We start from the raw sequence: 18478 nt of genomic DNA on the forward strand, positions 1-18478 counted from the left end.
CAGAGTAAAAATAGACAGCTGCATAATGACATTACGAATTATTATTACAATATTTTTTTATGTACACATGAAAGTGTTTAAATATGAAAACCGTTTTTTAATTATAACATTCGGTCGCTTCTGCAGCAAAATGTTGATGGCTGTTCAATGCTTTTATTCTAGAAATATCAAATGTCGTCATTTCTGCGCGACGACATTGTAACTTCGACGTCCATTGTGACCGGTGTTGGAAAAACAATATTTAACAGGTTGGACAGGTGTATATTGTTTATTTGAGTATGTCTGTGGTATTTGGTTAAACTGAGAGGCGTGTTTAGAGCTTTTTCATTACATTGTTATTGATATCTATCTCTGAAACGCATTGGTGTGTGTTTACGTTGTGTTGTAACTGCACCGTCATTATGACGCAGCAGGTCTGACCGTGAATTGTAATTTGTAATGTTTAGTGTAGACAAGGCACAAAACACGTATTTGAGTCTCTAATATTAATATACACGTATATTAGTAGGTGATGGCAGACCTTGGACTGAAGGAAGGGGACAGGGTGCTGCTGATATGGACTCAGCCATCATCTCCCACTGCACTGAAGGAGTTTGCTGAGAGCATTGGCTCTGCTGTTGGTAACCAGAGCCTGGTGTCTTTGGAGAACATGGAGAGACTACAACTTTGTAAGTACGAAGGCATATGCAACATGCTTATTACTTTCAAGTCTCAATCTAAGTTAAAGAATTTAAGGAATCACTCACCCACAAAATCTGTCTGTTTTAGCCTCTCACACAGCTTCTAGTTATGACTGGGTTCTCTCAGGCCTGCTGACCGACAGCTCACCAATCCACAGTTCAGAAATGTTGGCTGAGATGGCCAGATTAATGAAACCTGGCGGCAAACTTGTGCTAGAAGAGCCTGTAACAGGTATCTGATTCAGAACGGCACAGTCAGTACAACATTTTCAAGTGAAATGAATCAATGCTAGTGGTTCACCTCATAACAATCTTTTTTCTTAGGTTCTGAGGACAATAGTGTGAGAACCGCCGGGAAACTGATGTCAGCTATTAAACTGTCTGGATTAGTATCTGTCACTGAGGTCAGTATTCAGTTTTTTTTTTTTTTAAAGTTGATTCAATGTAGGAATGGGTGATATAGATTAAAACATATACTTGTTTCTGTTAGCCTTTTTGAAATTATTATTATTAATATGTATTGTTTATTTATTATTGTAAGAACAGTTAATAATACTGATAATTTTAATTCTTTTTATTAAAATGTCATTATTATAAATATATAAATAATTATAGTTAATAAGTTGATTTCAATAAAATAATATAATAGTAACTAATAATGATAATAATAATAGATTTTTTTTTATAATAAAAATCTAACAATTGTAACAATATTGCTGATTTCTAAAGGCCTCGCATGAACACTTGACTGATGACACAAATATCTTTCCCAGGTAAAGACTGAGCCGCTGAGCCCAGAAGCAGCCACTGCTCTGAAAGAACGCACCGAGTTCCAGGGAAGCACACTTTTAAGGGTGCGCATGTCGGCATCTAAACCTAACTTTGAGGTCGGATCCTCAACACAACTGAAACTTTCCTTTGGCAAGAAAACCACTTCAACAGGTCTGTGGGTTTTCGGCACTGACACATTAAATGTAACACAAGTTCATGAGAATACATCTCCCAGTTCTGAACTTTTCCCTCACATATCACTTATATCTAAAGAACTAAGTTGTATTCAGTTACAACACAATTCAATCTTTTCCTCTTTTAAAAAATGCTGTTGCCAGTTTATAACTTCCAGTTGCAAAAATGTTCTAATTGTGAGATAAATAAATCCACAACACTTGCTTTCTGCAGAGAAACCAGCTCTTGATCCAAGCATCGCACAAAAGTGGACCCTGTCAGCCAATGATATGGATGACGATGATGTGGTATGTAAAGATGGGTTTTGGTATCTGTCACTCTTGTGCCTTTTGTGCATCACCCACCACATTGTTCTACTCCTTCATTCTTTAGGATTTGGTAGATTCCGATGCACTTTTGGATGCTGATGATCTGAAAAAGCCTGACCCGTCCTCTCTCAAGGCTTCCTGTGGAGATGACTCCAAAAAGAAAAAGAAGGCCTGCAAAAATTGGTGATTACCTTAAATCAAAAAGAATTAAAGTGTATCCATTGAACTAATATGACTCTTCTTGGTCTGTAGCACTTGTGGTCTTGCTGAAGAATTGGAAGAGGAGACTAAAGCAACTCAGAAAGCCATCCAGCCCAAATCAGCATGCGGAAGTGTACATATTTTTTTAATTAAATCTATTACTTTCTTTGTACAGATTATGACTTTTGTATAAATGGACACCTAACAATTCTTTCCTCTGTAGTGTTATCTGGGCGATGCCTTCCGATGTGCCAGTTGTCCATATTTGGGCATGCCCGCCTTCAAACCTGGAGAGAAGGTTCTGCTGGCCAACACTGATATAGCTGATGCATAAACACTCGCTTTTGAGATATTATTACATTCCGTTACCATTCTACAATATTGAGGCCCAGATCTGTGTAATCAGCAGGGATGCAGTTCACAGTGCGTCACTTGACAATGGAATGCACTAAAGTTACCCACACATGACAAAAACTGAAAATTTCTGTTTGGTTGTCTCTTTTCAAACCGAAAATGGTAAAAATATGAATACATCTCTGCATTATATTATGTCATCATCATGTACAACAAAGAAATATCCACGTTGAGTGTAATTTGTTTTATTTGAAAATCCAAAGCAGCTGCTCATGTATAGAATAAGGTGATATTTTAAGCTAAAATCAAATGCTTAATAAAATTTGTTAAATAATACATAGACTTTCACCTCATTTTTATACTGCAAGACTTCAAGACTTAATATCACTACTTAAAACAGCATCATGAGAATTGTGTAGCACCATACAGTTGTATCTTTCATAGTATGTAATCACAGTGAACCTCTGCACACAACACAAAGTTATAGCTCATAGCTATACGTGTTAGAATTCATCTGACTGTTCAGAGAAAGTTTGAGTCTTGGTCAGTGGTCAAGGTTCTGTGATGGTGAAGTCCATTTTAATGTCACCAGTATGAGGTTGAAAGGTTAAATTATAGGTAAGATCTTCCCTTCCATCCCCAGAAGTTTCCCTTGTGGATCTGAAGAAGAACACTCCTTGTTTCCGGTGTGGGTTCCATTCACAAGCTCCCTGTGGAATGAGAAAAGCAATTAAAGTGAAGAGGTCAAGAGAGTCACATGATTATTATAATCTTATCTGAATTTCAATTTCAGCTTCATTGAGGAAGATTTATGAAGCCTGACGTTTCATCTGAATGCAGATATTGTTTGTTATTTTGGCAAATACCTCTTCACTGACTGGTTTGGTTAGGCCGCTGCTTACGGTGATGTCCTCAGTCAGCTGATACTCCATCCAGAGAGCCACACCATGACAGCGTCCTCTCCTGAAATATCATCAGCCCTCAGGAGTACATTCAAGAGCAACCTAGCATCCTCTGCATAATGTCTATTAGGTGTGTATTTTTATAACACAAATATTTGGGGTTCGGTAAGAAATTCATTTTTGTTCAGCGAGGACATAACATTTGAGCAAAGGTAAAGATATTTATTTTACAAAAGATTTCCATTTAAAATAAATGCTGTTTATAATAAGATCTTAAAAGAAATGTTTCTGAATTTCATTGTTTTCAATATTGATAACACTATATAAAAATATATTTTTTCTTGAGCAGCAAATTAGCATATTAGAATGATTTCTGAAGTCAGTTTTGATGTCACAGGAAAAAAAAAACATTAAAATAGAAAACAGTTATATTTGATATCATAATATAAAAAAAAAAATCTGAATATTTCTGCTTTTACTGATCAAATAATATCAGCACTGGTGAGCCCAAGAGACCCCAAACTTTTGTTTTAATAACAATATATTTGTTTGTTATTTAAAATTATGAATTTCTATTTTAACATTTTAAAAACCATGCTAAAACACAAATACATTTTACATCTGTTATAAATTAATACATACATAGTTGTAATAAAATAATAGTCCTATTATACATACAATCTTAATAATTTTCCAATTGAATATAATAATTTGATAATGTTTTATGCTATATCCTAACTGTAATATGTTCATATTACCCGGTGAATGGCACAGTTCCATCACTGTTAACTGGTTGGTCAGGAACACATTGTGTAAAGTCAAAGGTCAAAACTGGCCGTGGTTTGGTCAGAGCACGACATGGGTATTCCCACAGTGGATGTGGCTCTGCCTCCCAGGATTCACGATAATCCAAAGATTGCTGTGGGTGGAGTTCATCAAAAAAGCATATTAATCAACTGCATTCAAATTTCACACAGTTTTCTTATTCAAACCACGTGTTCAGACCAAAACCTGTTACCGGTACCTACCTGAATCATGTCATCCATAGGACTGACATCAAAACCTTCGCAGGTACCACAAGGAGCACGGATTCGCCACAGATCCTGATTCAGAATTCATACATGTTTAGTATTAGGGCTGGGGAAAAAATATCAATATCTCGATATTAATCGATTCTCTTTTTTTTTTTTTTCTTCAAGGAACTTAAATCCCAAGAATCGTGTATTAGTGTAGTCTGTTTTAAGTTAATGGATGAAACGCTGCAGGGCATTTCCTACCATAAATCGCAATAAGCATTGTGCTTTGGTGCTTTAATAAGAAACTGTACCTGATATAAATCCAAAATAATCGATATTGAATCAAATTGAAAGCTTGTGAATGAGAAACCCAGCTCTATTTAACAGGCAGTATATAATTGCATACTAAAAAAAATTTATATCCAACAAGTAATAAAAAAAAAAGATTAACCTGAAATTCAACAGCAACTATGTAAAGAGTGGCAGCACGGGGCAGGATGGTGGCATTGGGATGGAGCAGCTGTGCCACGGCAGTGCGGCAGTACCAGAAAAACAGAGAGTGCCACGGCAGAAGACTGGTGCTGAAGTATGGCTCTCCCATCAACACGGAAATCTGAGGAGTCAAAAATACAAGGTATACTCAACCACACTTGCAATTTTGAATAGCTGCATTTCTTATTGATAACATTTCTAATTATCAACGCTGAAAACAGTTGTGCTGCTTATTATTCTTGTGGAAACTGTGATACATTTTTGAGAATGATTTGATTATTAGAAACAGCATTTATTTGAAATAGAAATACTTTTTAACATTCTTAATGTTTTTACAGTCACTTAAGACCATCTTAATGAATCCTTTGCTGAATGAAACAAAACATTTATTATGTATATATAAATAGACATGCATGTATATATTTAAGAAATATATGTTATATATTGGTATATTAAATAATAAAAATTATATAAATATATACGTGTAAATATTTTCAAAATATATACTGTATGGGTGTGTATTTATGTATACATAATAAAAATACACACACATATATTACATATAAAAATGGTAGTGTATTTGTTGTTGTGATAAATTCTGAATCTGCAATGTCTCTGAAACTCTACAAATTCTTTAGAGTACATATATAGATGGCATCACAGTCAATACACATTCGGTTTAATTTGTACCTGATTTCCTTCTAAGTCAGCTAATGAGAGCTGCTCAGGTCGTATTCCCAGCAACTGTACCCCATGCTTCAGTGAGTTAGCATGCAACACCTGTGAGCAGGAAATAAACATTCATTACCAATCAATCCTGTCTGAACTCATTTAGGTTAATATTTGTTTCGATTCAAAATCTCACCTGTTCGATCACTTGTCTCGCTATTCCAGAGTTTTCCAAGCTGAACACCTGAAAAGACAGAGACAGAAAGATCTACAGTATGTTCTCTTCTAAAACCCAGTGAGCTGCCTACCTAGACAGTTTTTCACTTATTTGTATTGCCTCCTAGCATACCTAATTTTGGCTAAATTTTAAGGTAACACAGCATTTATCCTTAACAGAAAAGGCAATGGATAAGGCAATAAAAATGTAAATCATTCATTCAATACTTAGAAGTATTGATATAAATGGTTAAGATTAATTAAAAACTGATTATTTACCCGATATTGCACTATTAGTTCAGTAATATGAGAACATCAAACTCTTGAAATCTATTTCAAGTAGTCTCAGGTTGCTACTATTTACTTGCTAGAAATAGTGTATTTTCATTCAAAACCCAACAGTGCATTGTTAGCTTAGCAACATGCTAACCTCAAACTCTACTTAAGTTGTGTGGAGCATAGTTGCTTATAATTAACTTAAAATTACTAATTTACTCAATAAAAAATTGTTCAGTTTAGCTCAAAACAGATTATTTAGCCAACACTGCATTAATAGCTTAGCAACATGCTATCATCAAACGCAACTGAAATCAGTCATCTAGTGCATAGACTTGCATATAACTTACTAAAAGTTAGTTATACTTTAGTTAGTTATACTTAGTTATACTTACACAAAGCTTAGGATGCTGCCTCAAAAAGGAAGCTTGCAAATTTGAGAACCTTCTGACTCACGCAAAAAGAAAAAAAAAGACCTACTCACCTTTTTAGATCCAAGCAGATGAGCAAAAATGGGTAACAGGCTCCCATCACTGACAGACAAACACACACTGTCTGGTTTCAGAATCTGCAAGCATACATGAAACACACTACTTTTTGAGCCATTTCCAATCAACAGAAAGAGGCACTTCAAGCTCACATGTAAATCATTAGATAGCTTACACTACGTAATGCGTTCACGTAACTCTCTGTCCTCTGCTCGTCGTTCAGTTCCCCGAAACGAGGTCTCGTCCAGACCAAGTGGGCCTGACAGGTGCAGCATGGTCGAAACTTTGCCACTTTGACATCATTTAGTTCACTATAAAACAGAAAATATATAGTAAAATATAATTCTTCCTCAGAAACTGCTTATGCTCCGTCTTAGTTAAAGCTGAGATCTTGTTATCATGTTTAAACAAACACTGCTCAGAACCACATTACCTCTGCGTAAGACTGTACCAGAGACTGTAGTCATCATGGGAGACGACTAAATTAAGCTCTTCTCCTTCTGACACATTGTCCTCTGCAGGAAGGAAGTAGACACTCTGCATCCAGTGATCCCTCCACTGCACATCACATGATGAAAAATAATCAAATATACAAAGACAAAGATGGTTTAGTCATACAATGTTACTATTAGTGGGACCTGAAGCAAAGAAATTCACCCCAAGATTTTTAGATAAACTAATGTCATATACATATATACATATACATATATACATATACATATATAAATATATATATATATATATATATATATACAAAAATATGTTTAATACTGTAATGCAAAAATATATTACAATTATTTATACATACATTACAGAGAAAACCATAGAGAATTTTGTGCATTTCCATAATGGATCTCATAAGAATTATTAATGACAATAATGGGAATTACAATCAAACTTCAAATGAATTAAAAACTAAATTACCAATTCTATTTCCATGAAAATAAAATAAATACCGGGAGGAAGTATAAGCTTCTTTTCTATACAAAATATAATTTCTTAATTTTTTCATCTTCAGGTGAAAAAGTCCTGGGACACATTTTTGATATTCACACATGAATGTTAGTGGCTAAGCACCAGTACTTACAGGGTAAGTACGAGGATCTGAGTAGTTCCAGCTGGGGGCCATAGTGCACACAATGTTGCCATCAGGGTCCATGTCGATGTCCCACCAGGATAAGACCACCTGTGCTCTCCCGTTGGTCTGGGCTTTGAACTGTGCCGTGTAGGACTGAGCAGTGCTGCTAACCGGTTTGCTGAAATCCACACTAGAGTGGAAGAAAGATGAGTCACACAGAATCTAGAATCTTTTAATCTAGAGAGCTAAATCACAGCCAGACTTGTACCTGAACATGGTGCAGATGGGCCCGAGGGGAGTGAAAGACTCTGGTGGCACCTGGCTAAGCTGGATGTCACAGACAGAGGGCGCTCCTGCACACTTCACCACAGCAGGAGGGGGCAGCAGTTTGTTCCCATCCACGTCTATGGGTTGGAGTTGTGACCATTTCCACAGCATGTCCGACTCCACCAGCTGGGCATAGATTGTTGCACGATGCGGCACAGCTTCACAACCTGCCTGTGCCGGTGAGAGCAGCTCCATTAAACACTTCAAAGATGCAGCAAAATGTTAAACTGCAGTTTACAACTGTATTTACCTGGACGAGGTGCATGTGTGCATGTTCATAGCTGGGCAATGCTCCTTCACCGATCAGCTCTGTATCAAACAGCTCTGTGACTAGGATGTTAGCTCTTTCTTGCATGTCTCCATCTACAGATACAAATACATTTATAGTTGCAAGAATGCAATGCAAGGTGATATAGATGATTTATCCAAGATGTTTAGAACAGAATTTATATGAAACAAATTCAAGTTGATTTTCTCATATTTCTCAGATTATCATATATTTTAACATGGCTTGAAAGTTGTAATGATCAATCAACATTTGGGACTGTAATTATTAGTTGGATAATTACTACTACTATATAAAACCAATGCACTGGACCCATTTGATCTACACGTATTAAAAGCATATGGATGGTTGTCTAACCTGGTCCAACTGTAACCTCTGTGGAGTGTTTGTTGATGACCTTGATTTTATCCGAGAAGCCGTTCCTCTCCACGATGCAAGTGGCAGCCTGTGCCATGGGTTTAAACACCTGTCCGGGATTCATATATTTGTCTTCATTCAAATTCCATCTTATTTCTCAACATTCAATACATGAGCATTAGTGAGCACCTCTATAGCATAGCAGTAATCGGCTCCAGCCGTCACAGCCATCATGGAGAGCAAACCCGTCCCAGTGCCGATGTCCAGGACCACCACTCGTTCACCACGTGCCTTTACTCTGCTCACCGCTGCTCGAATGCCTTCGTAGTATTTCTCATTCTTCAGTACACGAAGCAGAAAAATCAGTAGCAACATTTCAGCTTTTCTATATCTATATTCTTGCTTTGGAAAATATGACAAATTAAGCTAATCCTAAAGGCACAGTTATTCACCATTATGTCATTGTGATTTTCTGTTTCACATTTTTATCAGAGAAGCTAGACTTATTTTGGAACAATTTTGGTTTACAGTATTTCTATGCCTTATTACATGACAACAAAACTCACTCTGTCTCTATCATGGAGCATATCTGCATAGCAGGACCTGGGAAAAAGACACAGCAACTATTATCAGGACAGGTCCAGATAATTCACCCACTTTATGTAATAGGATATCGCATGATTACAATTCGAGTAAGTGTAATTGATTATCTAGCACTTTTACCGAAACACACTTTCCACGTGTAGGAACAAACAACAAGTCACTGTCAAGTATGTTCATCACGTCATTTTGATACGTTTCTTTTTTTAAAACAATATATTTAATAACTTCTACAGAAACAGGCAAAAATCGTCGTTGTCTACGCATGGTGATGTTACATGAGCTGGTTTACATACCTCGCAATCTCCTGATGGTAATCATACTCCTCGCTTTCTTCAACCCAGTCCAGCGCTCCGGTTGTTGGGTTTGCACGACCGCAAAATGTTTTCATTGTCACTTCAGTTATACGTGAATACACTTATTTATTAATGTATTTTTTAGAATAATGCCTTGATCGTTCACAAATAGATTAATCCATCATGATTTCGATGGGCGCGGCCATGTTTTTCGTGAAGTCACGCCCCTAAGATCACGTGACAACTGAAGGCCGCTTCCCCTCCTCAGCCGTTACCAAAATAACATACTACACAATACTTTTTTTTTTTTTTTTTACATGTGTGTTATGCATTGTGTTAATAACACAAAAACAGATCACATACAAGTCCAAGTTACGCTGTTAATCCAAGGTAAGTGCTTGACTTGTCTTTGTAATGTTGGGCCACTTTCGAAGGTAGCTGGGCAATATTTTGTGTTGTTGAACATTATTTAGCTCTCACATTATAATCTGTGGTTCCCTCCTCGTGGAGTTGTGAAAAGATTGTAAAACAGTTCATAGTTGTTCTTTATAAATTGTGGAGCAATTGTTTGTATATTAAATTTCATTGTATATTTTATCACAGGTAGCCTATTTATAATAACCTGAATATTTGATTCATTATTTTTTAGTTGATGGTGTTGATGGCCTATTGATTGAGTGAAACCAAATTGGTGAATACCTCTAAACATAGAGAATAATACCTTGGTATTATTATATTTATACCTTTTTTTGTAATATTCCTAATTTTTATAGTCTTGTTTTATTAAATGTACAGATATACTGGTCCAATATTAGCCTTAATAAAACTACTATGGCTGAAATAATATGTCAAATAATGTGTCATGGTACAGTGGATGTACAATTGTATATTAATGTACAGTTTTATGTACATGTATTATTTACATTATTGTTTGTTAGTGATATACCCTTGTATTAATGAATTTTTATGAATTGATGAATCAGTTTTAGATATTTGTTCTTAATATGCATTGCTTTAATGACCAATAGTCAACCATAATATACATAGTGAACCACAATATACAAGTTTTAAAGCAATTGATTGAATGGCTTTGAGAATGCTATGTTTGGTAACATGAACTTTTCTATACATTTACATTGAAAAAATGATCACCCACAAATATTTAAAAATACAATGAGCCAAAATGTGCACTACTTTCTCTTGTTTCTACCTTACATGTTGGAGAACTAACAAGATTTTTCTTTTTATTAATTTCTTGAATGTACATTTTGTTTATGCACTTTCATTTGTAGGAAAGCATCTGGTGAGATCGTAAATGTAAATATTATTTGGGCACAGTATAATTTCAGACAAGACAGATCAGATAACAAGTAGGCTAGTCTTACTGAATACTGATGAATTAATAATGAATTTCCCGTTCATTATGCCGGATATAATTCAGTACTGTTATTTCTCTGAGTGCTTCTCAAGTGCATTTTGCAGTAGGCAGACAAAATTGTATGCGGGAAGAGGGCACAAGGATTTCTGTGAATATAGGGCGGTATCCTTGTGGTAAAGGTGGGGCACTCTGTTCCAGAAAATCTAGTACTGACTTCCGCACGTCTTTGGGTACATCTCCTCTTACATCCATCAGGACAGAGACATGCTCCTCACTGAAAAGACACACTTTATAAGTCTCTTGACATAGATTAAACTATGATTACATAGATAACATAGATTAAACTAATTTATTACTAATGCATTTTGAAGATATTCAGGGTATACTTGGTCTGAAATCTCACCTTATATCAGGGTACTTGTTTACTAATACAGAAATCTCCAGTATTAGCATGTTTGGGTCTTTCAAATTGATTATGTCAGCCAGTGCAGTTATCAAAGCTGTGGGATTCACCTCATCAATGGTCCCATCAGTCTCCTTTAAATGTAAAAATGGCATTACAGGAGTGAAATTCTGAGAGTAATTTCATTTCCACAAATGTATATAGACTTGTTCTTGTGTTGTTCCTAGAGGTTTGCTACCTGACGTCCTGACCCAAGTCCTATAAGATACATTACATTAACATTTACATTTAATCATTTAGCAGACGCTTCTATCCAAAGTGACTTACAAATAAGAGCAATAGAAGCAATCAGACCAACAAGAGAATAACAGCAGTATGAAAGTGTTATGACAAGTCTCAGTTAGTCTAGTACAGAACACATAGCTAGGTTGTTTTTTTGTTTATTTGTTTTTTTTTACATAAGAATATGATAAGTGCATAAGAATATGACAAGAAACTAAAAAGGTAAGTGCTAGTATTAGTTGGTTAAGTGCTGGCGAAAAAGATGAGTCTTTAGATGTTTTTTGGAAATGAGTAAAGATTTAATTGGGAGATCAATTAAATGCTGCTATTGTGCAAGTCAGTTTCTCATGAATAACTTTAGTTCAGGTTTGAAATTAATTAATAATTTGATTATTATTTGTTAATGTTTTTAATTTAACTCATTCTAAGCATTTGTTTATTTAGACAAAGCTGAATCTGTAAATATGGGTGTACTTGCCAGAAGACTTGCTCCTAAACCACATAAAAATTCTCCCCAAAATTAAAGGGGTCATATGATGCGATTTCAAGTTTTCCTTTCTCTTTGGAATGTTACAAGCTGTTCGTGAATAGATAAGATCCCCAGAGTTGCAAAGACTAAAGTCTCAAACACGAGATATTCTTTATAAAAGTTAAGACTCCTCCATGCCTACCTAAAATGCCTTGTTCAAACATGCCCACATGTCTACGTCACAATGTGGGAAGATTTGCATAACGCCGCCCAAATGCATACGCAAAGAAAGAAGGCGTAACGTTGAATCTCGCTGTTGCCAACGGCACCATGTTGTGGAGACGCTTTTTCATTGTGAAAGCGAAAATACTTTGTTTGAACTTCCAAAAGAGGACACAACTAGAAATCAGTGGTTAAGTTGTTTTGACAACACTGTTCCAGAACAGTTCATGCATAACAATTCCGTCACACACTTGAGTTATTCAGCCAATCACAATGTAATGGATAGCTGGCCAATCAGAGCACATCTCACTTTTCAGGATGATGAGCTTTGTAAAAAAATGACACGTTTCTGAAAGGTAGGCCATAGAGGAGAAACAATAATGTACAGCATGTGGAAAATAATGTGTTTTTTGAAACTTAAACCACATAAACACATTTCATTACACCAAATACCCCTTTATAGTAAATGTGTTTTCACCATGCTTTGAAGGTGGTCCCTCAGCAGCTGAGCATCCTGTGTCATTCGCTGGACCAATTGGTTTCGCTCATCACTATTTCTGCAGACCAATCTCTTCTGCATCAGTGTACGGACATACTCAACAACAGTTAGCCACTGACATTCCTCCTTTAGCCTCTGTAGATAATGGAGATCACATGATGCAAAAGCATTTTGGGTATAATTTATATTATAATATATTCATTCATTTAATTGTTTGGTCGATATCGTTTCTAATTCCTGGTGTAAACACTAACCTGGCGACAAGGTTGCCGCACCTTGTTGTAAAATTCACAGTGACGTTCTAAAACCCCACACATATTTTGGGTTACTTCTCCCTGGGCCAGCCAGTTACGAGACAGGAGCTCCTGTAGATGAGGTTGCAACTCAAACAAGAGATGGTCCATGACTAAGCGACATGCTTTTCTCACAGCACGGTCCAGGGCAGCCAGAGGTCCAAGTGAAATGCGAGAATACCGGTTTGAAGGGTAGGAGCACAACTGCTGCTGCAGGCTCTCTGTGGAGGTTCTAGATGGCCATTTTTAAATCAGAGAATTACTGCTTACAAGTACCTCCAATGCTCACAAAACAATTTAAAACACACGCATTTTCAAACAAACATCACATAAATACAGACATACTGTAAAAAGATACGTGTACACCATCTCACTTGAGGATGATGCAGTTGTTGATGCAGGCCAGGAGATAATGTAGGTAGAACTTGTTACTGTTTGTGGCTGAATCCCTGCGATGCTCCTTCCCAAATACTATGATTGCATCTCGAAATCTGTTTAGACGTAGTGAGAGGAAAGTACAAAACGTTGGATATAATCAATAAGAGTTTTGATTTCCTGGTATTGCTAAACATACACACCGGCTGAGGAGGTTCTCCATCTCATAAAGCCCCATTTGGATTGTCTGGTCCCGAAGAGCTTCACTTATCATCAAAGCCACCCGTGCATTTTCTTCTAGCATCTAACAATACAGACACCATAGCAGTTCATATGTATATCAGTGCCAAAACTCTGCTTATTGTAGTTTAGCCATTGCTTTATTACCTGTGCAATGATGGTGGGAAGGCTGGTGTGATAGCAGCCTTCATGATCAATGTCTGGTTCCTGATCCCTCTGCCAGTCTGTCAGCTCCACCTCTAGAGCCTTGTGCATCCACTCTGAGACACTCTTCTACAAACAATCACAGTAAAATTACTCAAGAACTTGTGGCCTGTTAATTCCGACAAGATAATGTAAATGTTACAAAATTTAGAGGCTAAAACTCTTCATTGGGTCTTACCCGAACTTTTTGGACGTATTTGTTCTGCAGCTGCTCGAGACCTTCCTGCGATATGAGAGGTCCCATGTCCTCAATGTCTAGCTCAGCTACAAGGGCTGGCTCACCCATCATCTCTGAGCTTAAAGAACAAGTTCTCGTGTAGGGTTTTCTGATTACCCACAGACCAAATTCGATTTAAGCATAATCTTTACTTACCTGTTGTATATGTGCAGAACCCAGTTTAGAACAGCGAAGATTTCCCCACCCTCTAGCTCCCATCCACTAACCAGTCCAAGATGGTTCTGCAAGAACTGGTGGCAGAATCGCAGATAAGTCCTTGTTAGACGGTAGTGAGATGGAACACATTGTTCGAGAAAATTCCGCACTGTTGAAAGGTCTCCCTTAATGCAGTGCTGTAGAGCAGACAAGTGACTTGCAAGCCCTGGTCCTCGTGTGTGCAAGTACGACACACTACGGAAACGTGCTGACACTGCCTCCTCCATCACCTGACCAAATAGTAGAACAGGTAAATATTAAGTGAATTTAAAAAATACTTTTTACACTTAAAATGTAGTTTTATCATATTACAAAAAAAATTCCCAGTACTTCTACCAATAGGAAATTTGCTTATCATCGGACCTTGAAGAAGCGGTCCCTCCAGCAACGTGGTCTCCCAGGGGGCATGGGTATGTTCTGTCCCGATGTTGACCTCCGCTCCTCCAGAAACATCTGATCTAGTGCTTCCTCACGCTCCACTATCCGTACAGCTGACACAAAAAGCGTGGGGTTCTGACAGGCAAGTGACAACCCACTCCCCACCACTGCCCAGAGCTCCTTGGCAAGGGCATCCACCAAGCGTCCAACGCCTGAGAAATAATTCCGCACTAACTCCTCATCCTCAGAGTTTAACCCCGTTCCAGGCGATCCCCTGGGTCCCTGAAGCTGTAGCAGTACCTCATCCTGCCAGTGTTCTAGTTCCATTAGTCGAGCATGAGCTTCCAATAGTCTCCGAGACTCCACTAGTCTCTCGGTCTCTAGCACCATACTCCGCACTGACATGAAAGAGATTGACATAGCAAATGATAGCCCCAATGTACATACATAGAGTGTAATCTTGCATCACTTTGGCTAACCTCAGTACATAAGTGTTTGATAGATTTGTGTTACGGTTTAGCTAGCTAGCTGTAAACATGTCCACCTTAATAGCAATTTTGTTACTCAGCAAGGTTCTTGCTCTGCCTTGCAAGTAGGCCTAAAAGAAAATAATGTAATTGGAGTCCAAGATATCTGACCAACAGAATTTAGCTCTATCATCAATTAAAAAAACCAAAACTGATTCAAGGTAATCAAGGTCAAATGTTCAGGCATGTATGTTGAGACTAAAGTTGGAGCTAAACTTCTAAGGATGTTGGGCTCCAAGACAAGGACTGGACACCCCTGTGCACTGAAAAGGATAGGGAATCACTAACCTTTATAGAGACGTGGTAGGTTACTAACTGCAGCAAGGAGCTGGCGGTGAGAGACAGAAATCTCCCGAAGAGTCTCCAGTGTAGTTACTTCTTCAGAATTTTTCCTGGACTCCAAGTCAGCCTTGTGCAAGTCATGAGACACTTCTCTCAGCTCAGCTCGTGCCTCTCGCAATTGGCCAAGACCCCAGTCGACACCTTCCAGGTAGGACTGTACAACTGACTTGAGAAAAATACAAGTGAGCAGATGACTTTTCTTGCAGACATTGCTGGGCAAAAACTTTTTAGAGGCATTCTAAATGATGTGAAATAATGACCTTTACTTACCTTTAACCTTGAATGAATCGATGCAGTTCGTTGACTCTCCCTTTTCCTGTATTGTCCAAGTCTCTCCAGATGCTCTGGACGACAAAAGACACCTGAGGCCCATTTCAGCGCAGCACCCCGAGCCAAACACTCGGCTCTCTCCAGTTCTGGCCACACCTCGACTGGGACAATGGCATCTGTCAGTCAAAATGCAGAAAAAATATGTAGCCCATATTCTACTGAGCCAAATGAGATAAGCCAACAGCATAGAAAAATCCAATGAATTGTGCAACTGTTCAGTGGCAATGTTAAATTAAGTTATTGCTGAATGTGTTAAATAATGCCTCCTTGTTTGAGAATGAGAGAGTTTTTTCTGACTTGCACAGTGAATGACTTTAACAGTGAAAGTCTTCACTTTTCCTGGTGTTCCTGAGACAGGGATTATTTAAACCAGCAAAAGGCTAAATCTTAAAATTTTGACAGTAGTAAAGTCTTAAACTCAGCAGACGGATCTCTTCTCCAAATAATGACTCAGTGATGTCCTGACCGAACTGAAGTCTGAAGTTTCAAAATTTCCATTTCATATTCCCCAATCCCTTGGGTGTTCAAGAACTGAAACACCCACGGGAAAGTATGTAAGATTACAATTACTCAGAAAACAGCTTCAGGGCAGAAACTGCATGGTTTTACCCCCTCCTTGAGAGTTCATAATGCAGAGACCAAGAGTAAGTGCTTGCCTGAATATCTTTTATTCTTTTCGAAAGGTAATCGAAAATAAAAAATAAATCGAACATAGGACTTAGTACTTAATTTTTTTTTTTATGAACAACCCATAAAGTGCTTCAAATTGTAATCTATTCATCCATGGTGATGCAGTATTGAATAAAATATAAAAATGGTATTTGATTTTTATATATTTTTCTTTACAAGCGTTAATATAAGGAAAATATTCTTAGCATCTGCGAAAATGAGGGACCGAAAAGTTGATGAACATTGTTGTGAGACTGATTCAATTATGTCATTAAGTTGTGTTGCTGTGCTGTCATTAAATTTGCCACAGTAACAGTGACTTCTCTAATTGGTGGTTCTTTCTTCAGGATTGTGGGTAGTGTAGTACTTCACTGGGAATCCGGCCAAAACCACAACGATTTATGGCTTGCAGAAGAACCATATACCATCAAATAAAGTCTGCTTGTTGTAGGTATGTCCTAAAAGTTTTATAAATTAAAGTATTTTTTTATTTATTTTTACCTACAGATCTTGCTAATGTATATATCTTTTTATATATATTTTTGCATGATATTAGCTTCTTGAAACCCTGTGTTTGAGATAATTCCCTACTTGGATGGCATTTTTGCACAGCACTGTGTTGTATTTTGTATATGTTACATATGCAATTACAACAAGGCCTTGCTGTTAATTTCCTGTCATGCTGAAATGCATGCGATTGACCAAATTTAAAATCCTTCCACCCGTAGTAGTTTTATATATATATATATATATATATATATATATATATATATATATATATACAAGATGGGTTTAGAGGGGCATTTATGTAGCAATCCCCTGGCAGAAACATGTATGCCTATTCTTTTTAGCTTATGTAAATATACATAGATTTTTCTACCGGAGCAATATTATGACATTATAAACAAACGTTTCCCAGATGCCTCTCCTCATTGAAAACAAACAAAAAAGGATGTGTACCTTCATGATTGTCTTGGCCATTCTTATCTCCGTCTGACATTTAGGCTTGTTGTTCCACCGTCCACCGTTCCGCCACTAAGAGACTGCCCTGCCCAGAGGGCCTGCTCAGTGTTGCCAGATAGAGCAATCAGCAGAGACAGAGAGAGTAACGAGGGAGACGAAGAGAGAGGGTACATACCCACTTCACCGCCAGTCTTCCTCTCTCATACTCCCAGACACATCCTCTGCTCAGAGGCCGGCAGGAAGGGAAGGGAGGAAGGGAGAGAGCACAAGAGGGACGGAGGGAAAGCGGGCACTCCGCCCTCTAAATGATCCAGATGGTGAGTGGTGAGTGTGGGGGTGGCCTTCATGTGCAACAGTGCCTCTCTGTGTCTGAGGTAGTTATAATTCAATGTTTAAGAGGAAGTGCTTGGGATAATCGAACAAAGATTTTATGCGGCTGTGACAGAGTCATAGGCAATTATTTGTATTGTTCCAGAAAAGTTCTTACTAATGTCCTGTGATCGCTCACAGCTGCTGGTTGCAGAGCAAACATGAGAGGAACCTAAGTTCAGAGGCCCCTTAATGAATGTGTTTATTTGTATAAGTGTCGTGGCATGTGACCTACCCCATGACTGTTTACATCTGTCTCTGGTCTCTGCCAAACATGCTCTACAAACATGACTAAATGAATTCGTAGTAACACACAACTGTGTGTTGAAATGGATTCTGATGTAAGTTTATACATAAATAGACTATTATTATTCAGCTCTCTGGAATACTTTATTCTCATTGGTCAGTTGCAGTAGCCCACATTTATCATGTCTCACATTTTATTCCTTCATCTCGTTGTCTTTTATTGTAATTCCGATAAATATTCAGTGTCCATTTATTTGTTTATTTGGTTTTCTGCTGTAAATAACATACAATTAGTTGTTCTATATTGCTAAACAACCCCCTTAAGAAAGTTATTTGTTGTTTTT

General features: G+C 37.5%; 3 protein-coding genes across 6 annotated transcripts; 1 reads left to right on the forward strand and 2 right to left on the reverse strand.

Moving 5' to 3' along the window:
• Positions 1–112: 112 nt before the first annotated feature.
• Positions 113–2845, forward strand: LOC113043731 (anamorsin-like). Of its 3 annotated transcripts, none has more exons than XM_026203294.1 (9): positions 113–248; positions 506–668; positions 769–912; positions 1005–1084; positions 1454–1622; positions 1860–1933; positions 2019–2137; positions 2207–2288; positions 2379–2845. In XM_026203294.1, exons 2-9 carry the CDS (start codon positions 512–514, stop codon positions 2487–2489), a joined length of 936 nt encoding a protein of 311 aa, XP_026059079.1. In that variant the 5' UTR covers positions 113–248; positions 506–511; the 3' UTR covers positions 2490–2845. The 3 variants fall into 3 exon arrangements, with proteins under 3 accessions (XP_026059079.1, XP_026059080.1, XP_026059081.1); XM_026203295.1 differs by having other exon boundaries at positions 173–248; positions 509–668; XM_026203296.1 differs by having other exon boundaries at positions 202–257.
• prmt7 (protein arginine methyltransferase 7) lies at positions 2739–9742 on the reverse strand. The gene is made up of 17 exons (XM_026203251.1): positions 9513–9742; positions 9183–9219; positions 8806–8955; positions 8617–8725; positions 8224–8336; positions 7915–8144; positions 7656–7836; positions 7002–7126; positions 6744–6879; positions 6565–6648; positions 5785–5832; positions 5610–5699; positions 4879–5040; positions 4440–4514; positions 4170–4330; positions 3376–3472; positions 2739–3219 (listed from the first exon to the last, which is right to left on the reverse strand). Exons 1-17 carry the CDS (start codon positions 9605–9607, stop codon positions 3061–3063), a joined length of 2052 nt encoding a protein of 683 aa, XP_026059036.1. The 5' UTR covers positions 9608–9742; the 3' UTR covers positions 2739–3060.
• A 747-nt stretch (positions 9743–10489) lies between these two features.
• On the reverse strand, positions 10490–17614 carry exoc3l1 (exocyst complex component 3-like 1). Of its 2 annotated transcripts, none has more exons than XM_026203250.1 (13): positions 17517–17614; positions 15828–16003; positions 15504–15719; positions 14674–15086; positions 14251–14540; positions 14056–14173; positions 13821–13946; positions 13637–13737; positions 13433–13549; positions 13020–13290; positions 12745–12900; positions 11294–11427; positions 10490–11164 (listed from the first exon to the last, which is right to left on the reverse strand). In XM_026203250.1, the coding sequence occupies exons 2-13, from the start codon at positions 15928–15930 to the stop codon at positions 10978–10980; spliced, it is 2232 nt and encodes a 743-aa protein (XP_026059035.1). In that variant the 5' UTR covers positions 15931–16003; positions 17517–17614; the 3' UTR covers positions 10490–10977. The 2 variants fall into 2 exon arrangements, with proteins under 2 accessions (XP_026059035.1, XP_026059034.1); XM_026203249.1 differs by having other exon boundaries at positions 10491–11164; positions 15504–15723.
• Positions 17615–18478: the final 864 nt, after the last annotated feature.

This window comes from Carassius auratus, chromosome 25 (genome assembly GCF_003368295.1).
Source record: "Carassius auratus strain Wakin chromosome 25, ASM336829v1, whole genome shotgun sequence".
Lineage (NCBI taxonomy): Eukaryota > Metazoa > Chordata > Actinopteri > Cypriniformes > Cyprinidae > Carassius > Carassius auratus.

Excerpts from the sequence above, each read along its gene's own strand:
- LOC113043731 (XM_026203294.1), top strand. The coding sequence starts at position 512 with ATGGCAGACCTTGGACTGAAGGAAGGGGACAGGGTGCTGCTGATATGG. Across the intron at positions 1,623-1,859 it reads CAAGAAAACCACTTCAACAG|AGAAACCAGCTCTTGATCCA; the intron begins GTCTGTGGGTTT and ends TGCTTTCTGCAG. Across the intron at positions 2,138-2,206 it reads AAGAAGGCCTGCAAAAATTG|CACTTGTGGTCTTGCTGAAG; the intron begins GTGATTACCTTA and ends CTTGGTCTGTAG.
- prmt7 (XM_026203251.1), bottom strand. The coding sequence starts at position 9,607 with ATGAAAACATTTTGCGGTCGTGCAAACCCAACAACCGGAGCGCTGGAC. Across the intron at positions 6,880-7,001 it reads TGGTACAGTCTTACGCAGAG|TGAACTAAATGATGTCAAAG; the intron begins GTAATGTGGTTC and ends TCTGTTTTATAG. Across the intron at positions 5,700-5,784 it reads CGAGACAAGTGATCGAACAG|GTGTTGCATGCTAACTCACT; the intron begins GTGAGATTTTGA and ends TCCTGCTCACAG.
- exoc3l1 (XM_026203249.1), bottom strand. The coding sequence starts at position 17,556 with ATGTCAGACGGAGATAAGAATGGCCAAGACAATCATGAAG. Across the intron at positions 11,428-12,744 it reads GGGACCACCTTCAAAGCATG|GAGACTGATGGGACCATTGA; the intron begins GTGAAAACACAT and ends TTACATTTAAAG. Across the intron at positions 11,165-11,293 it reads AACAAGTACCCTGATATAAG|TGAGGAGCATGTCTCTGTCC; the intron begins GTGAGATTTCAG and ends GTGTCTTTTCAG.